The 20,928-nt window shown below is 40.6% G+C and overlaps 1 protein-coding gene across 4 annotated transcripts in view; it reads right to left on the reverse strand.

Moving 5' to 3' along the window:
* Positions 1-20,928, reverse strand: part of KLHL3 (kelch like family member 3) — a 67,092-nt gene that overhangs the window by 22,323 nt on the left and 23,841 nt on the right. For 3 of the 4 annotated variants that reach the window (XM_061617208.1, XM_061617205.1, XM_061617206.1), the window contains 3 exons: positions 16,918-17,039; positions 5,898-6,060; positions 1,693-1,802 (listed from right to left, as the gene is read on the reverse strand). In XM_061617208.1, coding sequence (XP_061473192.1) covers positions 1,693-1,802; positions 5,898-6,060; positions 16,918-17,039 — 395 coding nt within the window. Of the gene's footprint in view, positions 1-1,692; positions 1,803-5,897; positions 6,061-8,101; positions 8,173-16,917; positions 17,040-20,928 lie in introns of those variants that run through there. The other variant, XM_061617207.1, reaches the window with a different exon arrangement.

The following is a 20,928-nucleotide window of genomic DNA, read 5'->3' on the forward strand; positions in this document are numbered from 1 at the left end:
AGCTCTTTGAAAAGAGCTTATAAAATTATAGAATAGTAGAGTTGGAAGGGGCCTGTAAGGCTATCGAGTCCAACCCCAGAATCCAATTCTGCTCAATGCAGAATTCAAGTGAAAGTTCAGGATACTAATGTAATAAATAATAAAATAAACATTTAAACAAGATTTTCAAAATCATTAGAAATAAAGTGAAAAAAAGAAGAGGGGTTTGGGTTGCTTTTACTAGTGACACTAAACTTTTATCTCCCTGCACCATATGTTAATACAATTAGATCAGTTTAATACCCCTTATATGCTTATATGAGACCCATTCCCTGCATATCTTTTTCCTCACTTGTGTTCTGAATATGTAACTTGCACTTTCCATTTTGAAATTTAGACAGCATGATTAGCTTCAAAGCCATCTGAGAAAGGATGTGCTCTGGGCCACAATAGCTTTGGAGCACTAGGATAGATGTTTTGATTTCTGTTCTGTGGCATTCACAACAATAAATGCTCTCAATTAATGAAAGAAGATTATTGTGATCTAATGTCCACTCACTTGAGCACAAGTTCCACCGAACTCAGTAGGACTTATTTCTGAGTAAAGGCACAAAGGCCCAGGGTGCACCATCAACTTGGGTAACATCAAACCTGACATTTAAAAATCAGAAATGGGAAAAAATTTGCCCTGCCTCCTGGTCCAAAAGGCCTGGCTCTTGATCCTTTTCATATTAAAAGGAAAAAAGCATTCTGCACCTACTCAGAGGCACCTATGTCTCTGCTTGCACTTCACAAATTCTGCTGCTGAGTTCTGGCAGTGAAAAGAGGTTCTAGCTCTGAAGAAACCTGGCATTCTTCATCTCACTATTCCACAAACTCCAGAGCCAAGTCCTGGCACCCAATTATGAACCAGATTGTTGTGGGAATGCAGAGCTTGGAAAAGTTACTTTTTTGAACTATAACTCCCATCAGCCCAATCCAGTAGCCATGCTGGCTGGGGCTGATGGGAGTTGTAGTTTTAAAAAGTAACTTTTCCAAGCTCTGGGAATGAGGTCTGGTTCATATTAAGCACCAGACCACCACCCCATGTTAATTAATAAAGCTGGTGCAAGCTTGTGATATCCAATAATAAAAGCAGAAGTAAGATATGAAACACTCTATTCTAATAAGACAAAAGTAACAATAGTATGCCTTAGCTGTGCTTAGGCCTAAACAGCCTCCCATTTTTACTTCCTACTTCCTTCAGTTGGCTATACTCACAGCTATCTTAAAACATACACATACACTACCACAAAGCTACCACATGATTTTCTCTCATAACCATCAATAATTTGTGCACTCTGCTTTGAGAAGCAAGAATGATGATCAAAAGATGAAAATCCAGCCAGAAGGCAACACCATCCACACATTCGCTTCCCATAGGCAAACCCACATCGCATGGACCAAAGTGGGCCACAAAAGAGTAGAAGCTAAACTGGTACACTACATCTAAAGTGCATGAAGGTTGCATACCTTTAACTAGTTGCATACCCTGCCATGACTCCAATTAGGTATGATTTCCTTTCTGGTCAGCCTTTGTATTGCTTTCCATGGTTTCTAATGCTGACTAAACACCACTTAAAAACACTGGGGTGCTCATATATTTGCCACCTTTTCTGAAAACACTTTAATATTGTTATATTTCTGTATTACAGTTTGTGCAACAGGCGATACCTTTTCTTCCGAAGAAACAGTGAGCTTGTCACTTGATATTAAACTGCAGACCTGGTCCAGGCTAAGGCTAAGAAATTCTTCACCAAGCATTACCTCAGGAAAATGCTGCTCTGTTCAAAACAACCAGAAGATGAGAAAAGATGATAATGAGTCAAAAGATGGTGCTAGCAACTGTAATGGAATCATTAGAGCACTGCACAAAGGCGAACAGCCCTAATTGGCAGGCAGGGATACCTGCCCTGAATTATTCCAACCGAAGGAAGAAGGAAAGCTTCATGGCCACAGTGTCAAGCACAGTCTGTTGTGTCATGCACATGAATCTCTGGATTTCACAAATAATGACAGCAACTAACTCGGGACAGAGCACATGCATTGCATGCAGAAGGTCCCAGTAGGACTGGAAACACTCCTGTCTGAAATCCTGAAGAGGCATTGCCAGTCAGTGTTGACAGTTCTGAGCTATATGGACCAGCGGGCCTGGCTCAGTATATTTCTTATGGGCAGAACCAATCAGAATTGGCTCTATAGTAACCTAGAAAGCTTCTATAGAGATGGGGAACTTCTTTCCACTTTGCAGAATCTACTGGGATTGTGAGATATATCTTGTTTTTTCAGTCTCAAAAGCACCATGTCTGTGCTGTGGTTATCCTAATACATACAGAGATATTACAATACAATTCTCCCTAGCATTTTCTGTTTCCAGTGTCAATTTTATGCAGTCAACAGGACTGCTGCTCTTTGCATTAGCTCTTAGCTATGCTGCATCTGTATTTGCCAGCAGGTGGCACTTGCAAACAGAGACAAATCTCAACCAAACCTTGCACAATACAATGGCCTAAAAATGGAAATGGACTGCCTTCAAGTCGATCCCGACTTACGGCTACCCTATGAATAGGGTTTTCATGGGAAGCGGCGTTCAGAGGGGGTTTACCATTGCCTCCCTCTGAGGCTCATCCTCCCCACCTGGCTAGGGTCTGCTCAGCTTGCCACAGCTGCACAAGCCAGCCCCTTCCTTGTCTGCAACTGCCAGCTGGGAGGCAACTGGGCTCCTTGGGACTATGCATCTTGCCCACGGCTGCACAGGTGGCAGGGCACGTAATCCCTGAGCCACTCACTGTGGAGATGATCTTTAGCTGGCCCTTTACATCCAGGAGACATGAGTGTGGAGACCACCCTTTATTTAAATAGAGAAAAATACAGAACTGCAAGAATAGTTTTACAGAGAGAGAAACTTGCACTGTTACATTAGCAAGCCTGTGTCACTGACTTAAGATGCTTTTCAGAAGCATTTTCTTGTGGGTGACCTCGTATGCTCCCTCTTATTCACTTTTAACATGCAGATATTTGGCTCGACACAGTTACTGTATAGCCAAAGAATTCTGATAGCATTTTGAATGACATTTCATTAACATTACATACAATGTTGAAGTAAAATGGTTCAAGACGACCAATAAAAACCACAAAAGCAGCTCTTGTAATTACTGAATAGCCAAATCTAAACTGAATGCAATACCAGTCAAGTTAAAGATTAAACGGTTCTGGAAAAGAATCAACCCTTTAAGAGTGAACCATTTGTCCCAGACACCAATTTCTCCTTTGCTTGTTTTGCAGCAAACAAATGACTGAAAAGGTTTTATCTGGATTTGCAGATAATTTGATTCTAGGGTGGCCATATGTTCTTTTATAGAGGCCTGCCCTGTATTTGAAGGACTGCCAGAGGACAGTCCCGTTTTGAAGGGCGGTCCGGTCCAAGTCTGATTTAAATAAGGGAGAGAGGCCTTGCAGTTGCCCATTAATTGTTAGTGACTGGAGGCCAACTGTGCAGGCACACAGGTCCCTTGGTCGCAACTCTTCCCCATTACAAAGATATGCATTTCTATTTAAATTATAGTACCTTTACATTTTACATCTGTACATATAAATTATCATATGTAAATTTTATGCAAATGTGTCTTCTTTTGAGGCAGTGTACTTCCTGTCTTGGCAATGAATGAGTAGCCACCTTATTTGATTTACACCTGTCATTTCCTGTTCACTGTGTTTCTAAGTACAACCGTAAATGTTACTGGGGGAAGTGGTGAATTGAGAGTGGGTCTGAAGTCTCCGAGTGAAAGAGTTTGCTTCAGTGCAAGGCATTTTCAGCATACCTGTTGGGAATACTTTATGTTAAGGCATAACAAAACTGTAACAGAAATCCCAGAGATGTCTCTAGGTTCTTTATTCCTGTCTTTTCCATCTTACATAGAATCCTTCCCAGGACTGTGTACTACTTCAGATTGCAGGTAATAGACCACATATTTTGAATTTTCTTCTATATCAAAAACATTCTGTCCCAAAAAAAACGAGCATACCAGAGTCATAGCTAAACCCTTACCAGTCTCTCTTATATGCTAGGTTTCTATGAACAGGGTTGTTGAATCTGTAATTATGAGAACTATAGCTGACAACAGAAGGCAGATTCCGTTTTTCTAATCCAATATCACAGCATTTTCCTACAACCTTGTGCTTAAACTCTGGTATGTGCACCCTGAGCCAACTACATCCAACTGGATCAGATGTGAACTTGTAATTCCTAGGAGGGTTGGGCACTATTAGGACACATGCGTCTCATTCATCTACAAACTTTTAGCCCAGGGGTAGCCAATGTGGTACTCTCCAGATGTTGCTGGACTATAACTCGCATCATCCCTGACCATTAGCCATGCTGGCTGGGGCTGTAGGGAGCTGTAGTCCAGAACTCTCAGAGGGCACCAGATTGTCTATCCTTGGTGTGGCCCATCTGACAAACACAGGAGATAATTCTAAAAACATTTAGCCAGTTACAGCAAGAACACAATCTCCCTGTGGAAATATTTTGGCAATAAATTCAATTCTAACATTATATGGGTTCATGGTTTGGCCCAGATACACTTGGCCCTTCCAAAACCAAGTCAAGACAAGCCTAGATGGTTTGAGACCCCTCATGGAATACACTCGGGCAGGGTACCACAACCAAAGCAATGGTCATCAGCGCTAACATAGGTAAAATGAGGTCACTTGTGACAAAAATATATAAGCATATTAAATAAGCAAAACAGTTAATGTTTAACAGTGTAATCTTATAGGTTGGAAGGGGGGAGCCTTTGGCCCTCCAGAAGTTGTTGAACTAAACTTCCATCATTTATGGCCATTCGCCATGCTTGCTGGGGCTGATGGGAGTTGTAGTTCAGCATCATCTGGGAGGGCCAGAGATTCCCCACGCCTGTTATAGATGGTTATTCAAAAGCAAGTCCCCCAGTGTTCAGTGGGGCTTACTCCCTAGTAATTGTGCTTAGGATTGTCAACTAAGTCAAGAAAAAAGAATGGCCTTGTTACAGTGGCACACAAATCATTCATATATGAAATTTCTCAGTGCAATCTGTGATGGAGATGTAATGTACCACAAGCTAACTGGGTATATCTATGAAAAGGCTTTTGCTCTTAAATTACGTTATTCATGAATAGGAAAGGTTGATTAACACAATTCTATCAATCTGTTCAAGTTTCTCTTTCAACTATCTCATTTTAGGCTATTTTCCTAAGGTATGGGCCCTTCCAAAATGTCTAGTGACTATGTAAAAGTTTTTCAGCATGGGAGTCTAATGAAGCCCCAACAGTAGAACACAGGACAGAGCATATGTTAGATCTAGCGCTAAATGGGAAAAAATGCAAATAGATATGAAACCTTGGAGAAGCATAATCAGAATTAGAAGACATTTTGGGAGCTATACAAGTATAAGATGTTTCTTCTTTTGAACTGTGATTCTTGTTTAGCCATATACTCTTTGTCCCCTTCCTAACTTCCTAACTTTGCTATTTCCAAATAGAAATGAGTATAGCACACATAACACTGCTGGTGCAGTACTCTTTGTCTCCTTTATCAGGGCTACTACAAGTATAAAGCCCGGGATGAGCATGTACACCAGACTATGGATCCAGTAACATAGAAAATATATTTAAAGTTGCATCTCACCACAAAACAAATTAGCGGTTAATTCTTAAAATGCCAAAAATCCCTAGGATTTCCACTCTTTCAGGCAACTGAGTCATCTGCAATATCAAGCAATGAATTAACTTCTCCTCCTCCCTCGTTATTTGATTATGATGAAGCAGCATGAAATTGTCCTCCAGCCATCAATATCTTTATAGTTCAAAACAAGAGACAACTTAGAGGCGAGTTTGATCACCTGCATAGGCGTTGGCCTGTTGCAATAGTTCAGTGCAAGTATGCACATCTGCAAAGGCGCGAATACCAAGGCAATTCGTGGGATGGAGCTGAGACTGTAGAAAATCACAACAGTTTTGTCGAACATCCATCAGCTGTAATAGGCTGGCTGCTGGTAACAAAACCTGAACAGCAGGGGGGAAAAGGAAAAGAAAATGAGCAACTAAAGTTTGCATTCTTGGATAAATAATCTGTTGCAACTTGCTACAGCACTGCTTAAGAAGAGACAAGGGACAATACTATTAAAGTTTTAGACACATCAGTGGACAGTACACATGACCAAAAGAGAGAGAGTGAGTGAGTGAAAGAGATCATACAAGCAGTCATCCTTTTGATATTTCACTTTCCCTTCAAAGAGGATGAAGATATGAAAAAGAATAACCACCCTGAATTATACATGGGAGAAATGTATAAATCACTGGATTTCTCATAAAGGTTATTATATGGAGTAGGTGGTGTTCTAAAAAAGAAACATGAAGAATACACTATGCTATTTTTACTTGTGCATGTTGAAGTTATCCCCCACTGAATAAACTATTGCTCATTACCTCATTGTTCACAGTGTTTTAATTTTACCATCACGTTCAGGCCACTTTTCCCATTTGTGTTTTTATACCACATCATCAATCATGCACCCTTACACGTGTTACTGTTCTGCATATATTTTACAAATGTTCTCTCCCCAGAACATACATTGGCAAAAATAAGACTATATTGACTTTGCAAACAGCCACTATACTTCAACCATAGTCACAGAAATTATATAATGTTATGGTAATGGGCTATAATTTAACATGTAGAATAGCTGTAGCCCTCTTACTCAACATAGATACTCTGAATGGGGTCCTCAGGGGGTCAAAGAAGTCACCCACCCTAAAAACTTTACATTTCTACAAAAACACTCTTCTTTATTGACTGTGTTGGTACATCAACAAAAAACAAGAGCGGCCGTATTGTACCTGCTTCACCAAGAATCATTTCCCATTACAGATAGCAAACCGTTCACACATCCAAAGAGCTAATATTGCTAAAAGAATTATATCTGTAGATGACATTCTGGTGGTGTCAATGATATCTAAAGTACTGCGTGAACTGTGCAGGCAGATTGAAAAGATGGTCTGAGGCACTTAATATTTCTACATCTGCTAGAAAGGACTCCCCTCTATTCTAGTAATGAAAAAAGAATTCTTAAAAAAGGTGTTGTCTCTCTGAAATTTAGTCATTATTAATTTCATGTTTTTCCACTGCTAAACATGTATTTATTCTGTTGGCATCAAACAAACTCATAAGCATGTCTCCAAGGAACGATCCAGAAAAACCTAACGAATATTATTAAAGATCTTGCCGTTACAATGTGTTGGCAAGAAGAGAACTGCATTCAGCTATTGCCTCAACACACTTCATCCCAAACGAACAGCAGTAAAACTGCAACATGCCCTGGGGTGCATTCACTGTACTATTCCAGCAAGAAAAATCCAACCCAGCTGGATCACACAGGAATATTACAAATCAGTAACTTTTTCAGAGAGCACTAACCCCAACAGGCACCAATAAAACACAGAAATTAATTAAGCTATGGGTCTCTGGGCCCAAAATACTTTGATTCCTAGAATAGATTAACTTAAACCAGCAGAAGGATCTAGGAATTGCTTCAGTGTCTTGATATTTCACTAAAATGATGGCATTCCAAACGTCTGTGCAACTTAAACAACTCTTCCCAGGAAGGAGAAAATTCACATCTATGTTCAATCAATCTTTATTATGGTCAATGACCAGAACATGATAACTACATAAAACATATAAAAAATATGTCCAATAGAGTAAATAGAGTAAGATAACATAAAATAGATAAAAGTTACTTGAACAGCAATATTAGAGTCATAATCATATTGCAAACTCCAGAAAAGGAGTTTATAAGATTGTAAGATAACTAGAACTAAACTCCTCACATATTTTATACTCCATGGCACAAAATTTAGCTACACTGAGAGAAGTGGCTGCACACTGATCTGAGTAAAAAAGCATAAAATACGTCCAATCGTCTCAGCAGCTTTAATAAAAGAGGTTCATTTAACATCTTTCGTAGTTCACCGTAGAAAAGACAATACAGAAGAACACGGGTCATCAACTCAACCTCTCCAGAATCACAGAGACGCTTACACTCACAATGGGTGTGTGTGTTGTATCTTCCCTCCAAAGCTGCAGTGGGAAGGGCATTAAGGTACACCAGTGTGAAGGCTCTGTGATGCTTTTGGACAGAGAACACATAAAAATAGTTAGCTGATTTGGCTGGAGTGCTCTGTCAATTAAGGTATAAGCAGAGGTTGAGCCTAGATTGTACTGGAGTTCAACATCTACAATACGTTGCCTGAGAGTCACTCTAGCCATTTCACATCCCAAATGAATGAGGCAATCCTAGGGAAGTCCATATAGCTGAACTTTGGGTCAGGGTTTGCTTCCAGACTGTCTGGAAGTTATCACATAGACTTAATAGAGCTAGGCCAGTTGGAAAGAAGATAGCAAAGCAGGCCCTGGGTTCAACCTTCTAGATCCCAACCTCTAAACATAAGGCAACATTTCAGACACAACAACACACTTAAGGATAGCCTTCTAGATTGAACTGCTTCCAGCAGCATGAAACTGGAGCAGGGCCCAATTTTTGTCCATACAGAAGCTGGACGAGTGATGTAGCCTCAAACTACTTTATTGCAGCTGATACATAATGCCCTCCTCTGGTACAAAAAGAAATTTGTATGGCAGACACTCCTCTGGGCTGTCTGGGTGGCGGATCACATCTACGTTATATATGGGCCCATCCATACCTGACCGCAAAATCCACGTTTTCCATATTTGGTTGGTGGCCTCAAGTTCCATACATGTCCTGTTTGGGGTCAGATTTATATTGTGAAAACCTGATTTTCAAGCATCCATACATGTGGGCTTTTTTTATCTAAATCGCTTTACCACTGGCCACTCCCCTAAGCTAACCCCTTTTCAGTGATTGGTCCAGAACAGTCATTTGGTTTTCACACGCTTTTTCGTAAATCCTTTTTAAAATCCCCACGCACGTGCAAGTTTGTAGATGTGCAAAAGGGCAAAGTTAATGGACACCCCCCCAAAAGTGCAAGCAAAACAAACGTCTGGGCTGTTACATATAACACAGTGCATACTAACGATGGGAGCTGCTGGTTAATCCTGATTCCATTGAATTTGTTGAACTGGGAGGCAAATCCCTTTTTGTGTTCGATTATTTCCCATTATCTCCTGCTGTTACCATATTCAAAGGGCTTTCCTTCTGCCTAGTACACCCACCAAATCTCCATGACTCCTCCCCCTCCCAAATTGTATTAGATCGTCCACCGCCCACCATGGGAGAAAGCAAGAGATTGTCTGTTATTCAATTTCAACTTCGCAAAGGGAGAACCCAGATTACAGTAGGGCCCCACTCATATGGCAAGTTACGTTCCAGACCCCTGCCTAAAAGCGAAAGCCACCGAAAAGCAGAACTCCTTCAATAAAATGGCACCTGACGCCAGAAAAACACCGTAAAAGCGGAACAAGCACTGTAAGAGTGGGGCCTTACTCTAATTTTAGCCGCCGTATTAGCAGAATGCCAAAAAGCAGGGCCCTACTGTAGACAGTTTCAGGCTCAGAGGAAAAGAACACAATTTACAGTGGGTGCACTCACAGAGAGAAAGAGATCTGGGCTGCCAGGCCCTTTGGTATGTTTGGCTCCCCCTCCCATCCCCATCAGCTGTTGCGCAGAAAAAGAGAGGCTTTGCCTGCTGCTGAATCAGTTGCAAGATCAATGCTGTATTAAAGTACTAGAGCTTGCCCCTTCTCCCCCCACCCTTTCCCCCATCAACCCAAGGAAACTCAGTTTAAAAACTCCTTTAAACTCCGTATTTTCAATGAATTGTTTGAGTAATATCGCAAAATAACTTAAATGGAAATATTATTCATTAAATTTGATTTTACATTTGATCAAAAAATAATAGTTTAAAAAAAAAAAAAAACCAATGCGATACAGTTGTAGAAGCGAGGAGGAGGAAGTAACCCAGTTCAGTACCAGAAGCAGGAATGAACTGTAAGGAAGGAGGAGGAAGGGTGGGCAGAGGGTAGATCCAACTTCAGTACTAGAAATGCAACAGGCTAAAAGGGGGGAAGAAGACAGGGGGCTTGGCATATGACAGAGGAAGGCCCATGGACAGCCTATAGCAGAAAAGTCTACAGCATTGCGTCTGAACACATGGATGTTAATGAGATTGATTATCGTTTTGTGAATGCGAAAATCCGTACTAGCTTGCAACGTCATATGGACCACAGTGAATCAATGAGGACACAAAGCAATAACACTGCAGATTATACAGTCATAGGATGAGCCCTACAAGTGATTAATTATCTGTGGACCACAAAGTCTTGCTTCTTGCTAGAAAGATGGCCCGATCTGCCCATCAGAGCGGTACCTCAGGCTCACTCTCCCCTTTCTCTTCTTGTGCAATCCAGCTTCCTCCCTGGCTCATGATAACTGAACTAGGCCTTTCCTGACTCACGAGAGTGGACCCTGTTATTACTGAATTCCTGCTTTTATCTGTTTCTATAATACTGTTTTATTGTTTTTATAATGTATTTTGGTATATTGCTTAGCGATTTTACAATGTTTAGAAAAGCTTTCAAACAAATAACAACTATAGTGTTCCATGACATACAAATCAGGTAAATTATAGTTTACTGCAAACCCACATTTTGCATCCAAACAAGGATTGGAAACCACAGGTTGACTTGGGATTCCAGTTCTGCTTTGGATAAGAACTATGGCTTACTATGGTCAGCATATTTGCAATAAAATTACAAACTGTAGCTACTGGGAATCAAAAAGAAAGAGAGGGGGTGTATGAGATCAGAAGGCACAGTGCCAATATACAAAACATGGTTTGGTTCTGATGCCTGAACCAGACCATTTTCTCTTAGCTTCACCACTCCTCCCCACCCAACCCCCTCAATACGAGCACAGTAATAATGAATTACCTTAAAGGTGTGTCTTATAAGATTACTAATGCACTGCATGTGGAATGCTTCTAAAGTATTATATATGAGATAATAATTTCTCTCTGGAACCAAAGGGTCCTTGCTCTACAGCACTTGATACAATTATTGAGCAGTGATGGAACTTAGATTGGGTCGGGAATACTTGCTTTAACAGCAGGGCAGTGGCCGCTGGGAATAAGTGGCATTGATCTGCCACATTTCCAGTAAAAAAACTTTGAAAGACAAGCAGTATCATTATTCCAATGGTTTAAATATATAAATGCATTGCAAGTGAATCCATAGGATCTTTCCACTGCAAGCCTCTCCATTAAAACAGAAAAAACACAGCTCATGATATCTTTAACTTCAGGAAAACTCTCAGCCTGCTCACATAACAAGGGCTAAATCCTAACTCTATCAAAATACAGATGGGCCCCTACCATTTAATGAAATACAACTGATTTGACCCGGGTGCTTAATTTAATTAATATGAAGACCAGTTAAAGAGCACATTTGTTTGGTTTGTTGTAACTAACCTACATGATTCACAGACAGACAAATGCAAATCTGACAGAACTCCAAGGAGAAAAAACAATTTGAGAGAGAGAATTTCCCTTAAAAGTCCTTTTTCCAAGCAATTTGGCTTTTATTACTTGAATGTGTGTGGAAAAGGGTGTTCCATCCTTAGATCATGATTTCTAGTTATACAGTTGTAATACAACAAGGGTTGTTATCTCTGCTACTATAATCAGCTGTATCTACAATCTAGGAAAACTGCTACATTTTGGATTATTTTTTTTATAAATTAATGATTTAATACATTGCAAAAATATAACATATGAATACAGAAATATTTCAGATCTCCCAGAAAATTTGGGAATAATCTTTAACATCTACATTTGCCTATTTCCAGCAAACAAATTATTTTATATCTATTTTAATTTCTACATTCTCCTGAATTGGTGAGCTTGGTACATTTAACATATCATAAGACAGAGGCATTCATTGTTGTGCCCTCCAGATGTGAATTATAACACATTGGTTATCCCTGCCATAAAAGTGTTCTACTTCATTTTTATAACCTGGTAGGGAGGCAATAAGATTTTTTTGTATATTTTAGTCATTTTAGAAGTTATTGCAAGACAACATGAGGGAGCCTTACGCTATGATACATGAGAAACTTAATTTGGGTTACAGATTGCCTGGGGTCCCCATAACTCAGTCCCAAAACCTTTTTCAGTTCCAAGAACCACTCCTTAATGTGTTATTAATGCTAAGAGTTCCTCTGAGAAAGTGCAGAGTTTATCCCACACAGTTCTGTGTAACCACAGCCTGCCCTCAAAACTTCTCTAGTATTTGGGGGGGGGACTTTCAGATAAATTTGGGTCTCTGTCCTCTCATCCCCCCCCCTTCAAACCAAACACTGGTCATGTATCTCAAATACCCATCCATCAAAAAGATGGATGAGGTGATGCAAGCATACAAAGCTGCCTTTTTCCAAATCGGACCATTGGTACATCTAACCCAATGTGTCTGCTCCGATGGATGATGGCTGGATCTCAGGCAGGGGTCTTTCCCAGCTCTCCTACATGAGACTCTTTCCACTGGGAGATGCTGGAAATTAATCCTAGAACCTTCTGTGTGCAAAGCATTATGCTCAGCCACTGAGCTACGACTTCTCCCAATCCACAAACCTTCAACAAACTCAGCCATGGTGCACATGGGTACTTGATGTGCTTGTGATCCTTGAAAGATACTCCATGTAAGAACACAGTTTCAATCATGGGATAAAATGATAGCATATACCATGGCCTTCATTTTTGCTGAGCTTTTTACACAGACTCCAAAGTGTTCTTATTAGGACACTGGCCAAGGAACAGTCCCCTAAAGTCTCCAGAATACAGCACACAGTAGCTGTGGCAGTCATCTGATTTCTCTGGCTACCCTGCTTCTCTTGATCCATTGGGTGATCTGCTCTGATGTCACAATGGGTCTGGGCAGGAAGATATAACATTAGAGAGCCTGGCACTCTAATATCAAAGGAATGCTGAGCAGCCGACAACTAGGGAACAAAGTGCTATGGGAAGATCAATGAGCAACTTCTGTTAAACTAGACCATTTTAAATGCTGGCATCATGGCCTTTCAAATGATATCTAATAAGCAAACTGGTTGAGTGGTTTGGGAGCTTTTTAATGAAATGCTGCAGATCTCATTTTTACTCATTCACCTCTACTCCCTCATCAGCTGACTCAAGCTCTGAATTATTTACTGAACCTGCTTAATCCACGGTTTTCCAATTGATTTGAAACTGCTATAGACAGAAATATAGCACCATTCTCAAGTCAAGAAATTGCTTTTTCCAAAAGAAAAACCCACACAGATTACTGAAGCGTAACATTTGAGAAAGTTAATTTAACTAGATTGCCATAGACCAGGGCATCAGAGAGAGGGAGAAGGCAAAGGAAGGTAATTTAAACCAGGAATGTGGAGGGGTCAGAACTTCATGCTGTCCTTAATGCTCAGTTCGGTGGAAGACTTAAGACCTATTGCTTTGGCCACTTACGTCACTCATGGGAGTCATTTATTGTTGTGAGCAAGTTAATGAGACAGTGAAAAAAGCCAGAACTTAAGTTTTTATTCTTGAAAGGGCACCTTATAATTGTTTTACATAAACAACTTCCACCATCACCAAGACATACCTTTAAGATTGCAGGATAATCTAAAAGAAACTGCCTCATGTTGTATCGCTGGTCCATCTAGTGCTGCATTGTCTGTTCCAACTGGCAGCTTTCCAGGCAGAGGTCTTTTCCATCAACTCCTACTTGATCTTTTCAACTAGAGATATCATGCCACGGGTGGAACCTTCTAAGTCAAAGTACATGGTCCATCTGAGCAGCACTGGCTAGAGTGGCAACTCATTTCTCTTCCCAAGGGCATTCCACAAGTGACCACAAGCTGCCCTAAGTAAAAACTGAAACAGCCCACAGAAGGTATGCTGTAGGGTGGAAGATTCATTTGAACTCTGTTGCTTTCATCTCCCTTTATCTGTATCAAATTCTATGAGGACTGAAATTTTGCTTGAACAACTAAACTAACCCAATAGTCATTTTCATTCTCATTCAAGTTTTACATTGTGTACTTCCAAAATGCATTCTGTGTTTCTAAAAGTTGCAGGGGGGAAATTATGCAGGAGAAAAGATTTATACTGTCTGTCTTCAATTACTGAAACATCTATGAATTCCAAGAAATTACTATCTATTTTTACCAAATGTGCTATGAACTAGATGAGCACACATTTTCATGTACACAGAGCAGGGTGGGGCTGGTAGTGTGTGTGTTAGTGAAAGGAGGTGCAGCTGGGACCCTGGCTGAAGGCTGTGTTTTTCCCCTCTCTCCAGGTACCTATTTAAACTCCTGCCTGGCAAGGATGCGAGCCCTTGCCGAGAGCAAAAGGGCTCTTGTCCTGCAGCTCTCAGCCAGGAACTAGCATCGGGAGCACAAGATTCTGGCCTATAAGGCATTAATGGAGAGTGCCAGCTTACTGGTGGGGAAGAAAAATATAGTAGCTGGATGGTTTCAACACAATGCATCTTTAAATCCCCGTCCATGGACATACAACTTGTGTTACTGCAGATCACTTTCAGCATTATCCTCAAGGATGGTGCTACTCCATTGTTATGGGTGTTGTGTGGGGGTAGGGAATGTGTCATGTTGCCCCACCTTTTGGTGAGAACGCAAGTTGGAGTAGTAGCAGCAGAAGTGGGAGTGATGCTGCTACCGGTACATACACACTTGTGTGTTTGGTGGGTGGGGTTGTTTGTCTTCCTGGTATATTTGTGTTTTAATCTGTTAGTAGTGATGATGATTTATTATGTTAGTTATTTTAGTTTATATTAATGTTTTAAGATTTTTTAAAAAAAATGTTTTGTATTGTCTTAAATGTGTAATTTGGTTCTTATGATGTTTATTGTTAATGTTAAGATGTTAATGTTTAAGATGGTTTCTTTTAAACATTTTGTATTGTTTTAAATGTGTAATTTGGTTTGATTTTTTTCCCAACACTGTAAACCTCTTAGAAGCTTTTTTCAAGTATGAAGCGGTATGCAAATTAAATAAATTTTGAAAGAAAACACAAGTTACCATGTGTATATGTTCTAAGAAAATGTAGATGTATTCCTAGTTTTTTCAAAGCTCTACATATCCATAATCTTGTAATGAAACACTCAGGAAATTAAAATGAGATGCTAAATTTCCTGTTTTCTAGCAACCTAGACACCATCTCGCCCCAGTTGTTTAGAGAATACAAAAGGATTGGCATCAGGAAATCAAACACTTCACCCGTCTGAAAATATTGCCAAAAAGAATAGTCCATATGCAGAAACCTGATTTAGGGTGCAATCCAACTTACATTTACACTGGGCTGAGGGGAGTTAGATATGGCAGACCTCTGCCTGAGTCATTTGGGTCCTGGCTCAACCAGGCTATGCGGTCATATGTCCCTCAGCCAGGCCCAGCCAGAAGCCAAGCCCAGCCCAGCATAAGAGAAGCCGGCAGAAGCCAGCGAAATGCCTGCAAAAGAGGTCTTGTCAGAGGAGGGGCCGACTTACCTGATATTCAGGTCCCATCCAGCTCCCTCCCGCAGCCCTCCGTCTCAGCAGCCAGTACACTGGGAAAAGGGGTGGCAGAAGGAAACATGTATTTTGTTTCCTTCTGCTGCACCCTTCCAGTGCAGCCAGCATCCTCCCCTCCATGTGGTTTCCTAGTGGCAGTTAGATGTGGCGACCCCTTCCACCCGCCCCCAGAAAGTTGTATTGCTCTGTTAGTAATCTAAATACTATCCTTCTATTCAGGACCAATCTATAAACTTTGGATGTTACAAATATTATTTGTGTTGGTACATTTCATTTAATAGAACTTTTCCTTCTGGAGACACACACAGAATAGCTGATTGACAGGTGGTGTGGACAAATTAATAACATGAAGATGATCAGTAGCAACAACTCCTTGATCATGGGGAGCATATACTTTGCACAGAAAACCCCAGGGTCAGTCCTGGCATATCCAGTTAAAAGAGTCTGAGATGGTAGCTGGATAGGAAAGACCTCTAACAGAAAACCTAGAGAGCCACTGGCAGTCAGAAGTGACAATACCAAATTAGTATAGGTCTATCAATGGTCTATTCTAAGGCAACTCAGAGGGCTCTGTTGATTATGTAAAGCAGTGATAGCCAACAAGGTGCCCTCCAGATGTTTCTGCCGACAAGTCCCACAATCCCTGGCTACTGGCCATGCTGACTGGAGCTGATAGGAATTCTCGTTCACAGCATCTGGGGGGAATCAAGCTGGCTACCCTTGATGTAAAGTCTTCTGATGAAAAAAACAGCAAAAGTGCAATCCTGTGCATCTTAACTCAGAAGCAATTCCCGCTTACTAGGCTTACTCCTTCATAAGCATATAGAAAGCTACCTTTTAACATCAAGCTTGCCGTTCAATTACAATATGCCCCACTATCCAGAAAAGGCTCTTTTTAGGCCAGAAGTGTGGGACATATATAATGTTATAAATAAATTTTATGAACTGTTCTTGCTGTACATAATGGCGATAATGATGGTGGGTTTGACTTAAGATTCCAAGTACATCCAGAGAGAGCTCTAATTTCAATTACCAGACAATCTTTTATTTATTTTTAAATCATTTGTATACCATCTTTAAAAATGAAAAACTTCCAAGGCAGCTTATATACATAAAACACTAAAGCATGAACAAAACAATTAAAATAACTCAAATAAAATTTTGACAAATAAGAAAAAGAAGAACTAGCAGAAAATCACTCAAGGAAAACCTTGTAAAATAAAAAATTCAAAGCGCATTTAAAAGTGGATAAAAAGAGGGTGTCATGGAGCTGCTAAGAAAGGGAGCCACCACCAATAAGACTCTTTTAAGCTCTTCCTCACCTGAACATTTTCTTCTGTGACCTCTATCTCAGCTGTGTAGATGTAATCAATCAGCTTGCTTAAGGTTAGCCCATCAACGTCTTTGATCTCAATCTTCTTTGCTTTGCTTTCAGTCATATCTCCTGAAATTCAGTTTTAAAACTAATTGAAAATAGTTTATTGAGCACATGGGAGAATTTTCTACCTGTCCCTCTTAAAAAAACACCTTTAGTACACTTTAAACACAGAGTCCATTTCTCCAGGTCTATGAAATACTCCCAAGTGTATTAGTGCAACTTTCCATGTTATTTTGAACAATCTCTTTGGCACTTTTCTATTTGTTAACAGTATGTTTTATAATAGTTGGTCCTGTTCGATATCAGCTGCTGCTCCTCCTTGAAGAAAGCCAGAAAAGTTCCTTATTCCCTTTTCTATATTCTTAAAAAGAAAAGAAGTTAACAGGTAACTGGGTTCCTTTGAAGAAAACTTCCCTACAAAAATAATTGATAACTTGCACTTATTTTAAGATCCAGTGAATGTTTTGTTGTAGCACATTCCACTTGAAAGTACTTCTATTTTGAGGCAGGCCAAAGTATCTTGTGTACACTGCAAGTTGTATAGAATGTCCAGATGTATGTACTTTTGAATGACTTTTAGCTGTTTACATGTGAAAAAATAGGAGGTAGCATGGTGAAAGCTGCACATTCAAATAGCAGCTTCCTGTTATGAGTTCTACCAGTATCACATTGGCAAGTTTCAGTTCCACTGCAGCCTTTACCAATTAGTAAGGTTTCCCTACATTTGCCACATGGTAGGGTGGTCATCTGCATCCAGGGCATCTTCTCAATTCTCCTCCAAGTGACAGTGTTTCATGGCTAGTGTTTCATGACTCCAGTTCCCATCATCCGTGACCACTGGCCATGTTGGATGGGGCTGATGGGAATTGGAGTTCAACAACATCTGGAGGGCCACAGGTTCACCATCTGTTTTAAGGAGTAGTTCATCATCCCTGCTTTTTCACATTGCAAAATACCAGGTGTTACTTATATATTTTTAAAAGACTGAATACTCATGAGATAAACATTAAAATATCATTTATGTTTTGATAAGTTTGAAGGTATGGACTTTTTTTTCTTCACCAAGAAATCATACTGTACATCTGAAGTCATATTTAGTTCATATGTATGACAATTTACTGTTTCAGGTAAATAGGGTGACCAGGTAAAAAAATAAGGACAGGGTTCTTGCACCTTCAACAGTTGGAATAAGGAATGTCAGCAGGTATAGCCTGCCATGCAAGCTACACCAGCCAATTTCATCTTCCACACAACCATTAAAGGTGCAGAAGTCCTGTCCTCTTTTTCACCTGGCCACCCAAAAACTGAACTATTTAGGGGACTTTTCCATTCATTTTTTCAGGGGCAGTGCACAACACAGGAACCACTAAAAAATACAGCCAAACCAAAACATGCACATAATATTTGGAAACCAACGCAAACACCACCATTATCAGTTTGAGTGATTTTTTTAAGATGGCAAGAAAAGACTAAATTGTCAACTTCCATAGATGGAATTAGGGATACAGCAATCTATGGAGGGACAGGTAGAACGAACTTCTTTGCTCTATTGCAGGAGCAATCGACATAGTGCCCTGCAGATGTTGTGGGCTCCAACTACCATCAGACCCAGCCAGGATGGCCATTGATCAGAGATGATGGGTGTTGTATTCCAACAACACTAGGAGGGCACCACATCAGCTACTCCTGCTCTACAGCAACTGAACTAGCTGCTATAGAGCTGTGTATATTGCTTATATATTTAAGAAACAGGAAAATGTCCACAGATTTTCCACATAGTAAGTTGACTGCATTGAACTGGAACAGCCTTAAGAACTGGTAAGCTGACTTTAAAAAAAAACAGGGGGGAAAAGGGGGGGAGAATGTCAAAGAGCTAAAGCAGCAGAAATCTGGTCCAATTTGCACACAACGTTAAACCATACTTTAATATAAACCATAGTTTAATTAGCATGGGTGCTTTGCTCTTCCCCTGCTCCTGACTGTGCCACCTGGAGGAGGAAAGAAACCATGTACAAACCAGAGTCTGGCTTGCCATTATGTGTGAACTCAGGCTTGTGGCTTGTTTTTCTCCAAACAAATCACAACTGGAAACCAAGGTTTGTTCTTGGCTTAAATCTCACTATTTGTTTGGGTTCATATATCATGACAACCCAGAGTCTGCTTTGTGTATGACTTCTTTCCTCCCCCACATGGCACAGCCAAGAGTAAGAGAGGAACAAAGCACCCATGCTCATTAAACCATAGGGTTAAAAAAACACAACCACCTATGATTTAATGTTACGGGCAAACCAGTAGTGAATGCATGGTGTGATCACATAATTGTGAAATAGATAACAGTCCTGGATGTAGGTAGGGGCTTTAGGCTGTAGCAAAGAAGCTTCAATTTGCCCTCTTACTAAGCAGAAAGATTTTGCAATCTTTTTATTTTTTGCACAAGCTGCCACCCCATGGAGGAAGCAGCTTGAGGGTGGGCGTCTGAGCTCACGCAGCACTTATTTTTTGCTGGCTCTTCTTTATAAATGCTAGAGAGAGAAATGATGTCAGGCAAGGCTCTTGGAACTAGTTGCGTATTTGATATATTCATACAATAACGTAGCTCTACTTTGGATCAGTTGTGTTTGAAAGCCTGATTCCAGATTTTATGAAACTTCTCCTGTTACTTTGTTTTCTTAGCTGGCTGAAGGTAAGAGCTCAGCAACTAAATCAGCACTGAATTGGTCCGTGGGCCAACCACTGAACTGAGCGGTCACAGCTTTCCTCAACCTCATCCCTAGTGGAAGAAGCACTAGGCTCTTAACAAGGAACCTAAGAAGCTGCCTTATACACAATCACACTATTTGTCCATGTAGCCCACTATTGTCTTCTCTGACTGGCAGCAGCTCCTCAGGGACTCAGGCAAGGAAGGGTCTGTTGTCGTCACCTGATCCATTTAACTGGAGATGCTGGGGACTGAACCCACGAATGCTGGCATGCAAAGCATATGTATTACCACTGAGTTCCTCCTCTGTTCCTGCCATTATACAGCCACAAGACTGGCTGTAGACTATAGCCAGCATGGATTTTTTGCATTCTGCAACTGAAATTGAAAATACCCCCATGCCATTCTGATGTTTCCCATAAGCTCATTTCAAAACAAAACCTTACAGTCCTGAACTCAGAAACACTTAACAACCCTTTAAGTTTTCAAGGTGATACACATGTGTAAAACAAGGGGGGAAATCCAGGCCCCTGTTGGACTTTTTTCTGTCAGTAGTCTCATAATCTGTTGAAATTAAAAATCAGCCATGTTCACAGAGTACATGTAATCCTATTACTTACTTTGTCCCATACTCTGACCTTCATCTTCTGCACTTTAAGAATGACAAAAAAAGCCTGGCTGATTTTTAATTAATTTAAGAAATTTAACATTGGAGTCAATGATAAGCATGGGCATGCTCAGTAAGAACCAAATATCAGTGTTCTAAAAGTCAGAGACACAGCTGTTTGGCTTGGCTAATCAGGGAACCATACCCATGCCAGGCATTTATTTCATTTGAGACAGTCATGGGTTCCCACCCAAAATCCTGGGAAATGTTGTCTGTGTTCCCCTCACAAAGCTCCAGTGGTCAGCTCCTCGTCTGGGGATTGTAGCTCTGCAAGGGGAATAGGGTGTCTCCTAGCAATTCTCAGCACCCTTCACTAACTACACTTCCCAGGATTCTTTGGGGGAAGCCATGACTCTCTAAAGTGAAATAAAGGTCTGATGCAGATGTGGCCAATAACAGTTTTGGTTTAAATTTGGCTGGGAGACTACATGCGTCTGCTGTAGAATAAACAGGTAGGGGAAACCCTGAAAAATAATGATACTGTTTGCAATGTTTTCCTTTCGGAAAGGGGGTTTCCCTCTGGCCAGTGCCCGCCCACCCAATCTCCTCCCCTCTACCTTACTCTCTACCCCTCCCCTTCTCTCCTCATT

The sequence above is a fragment of the Rhineura floridana genome, chromosome 3 (assembly GCF_030035675.1).
Source record: "Rhineura floridana isolate rRhiFlo1 chromosome 3, rRhiFlo1.hap2, whole genome shotgun sequence".
Taxonomy (NCBI): domain Eukaryota; kingdom Metazoa; phylum Chordata; class Lepidosauria; order Squamata; family Rhineuridae; genus Rhineura; species Rhineura floridana.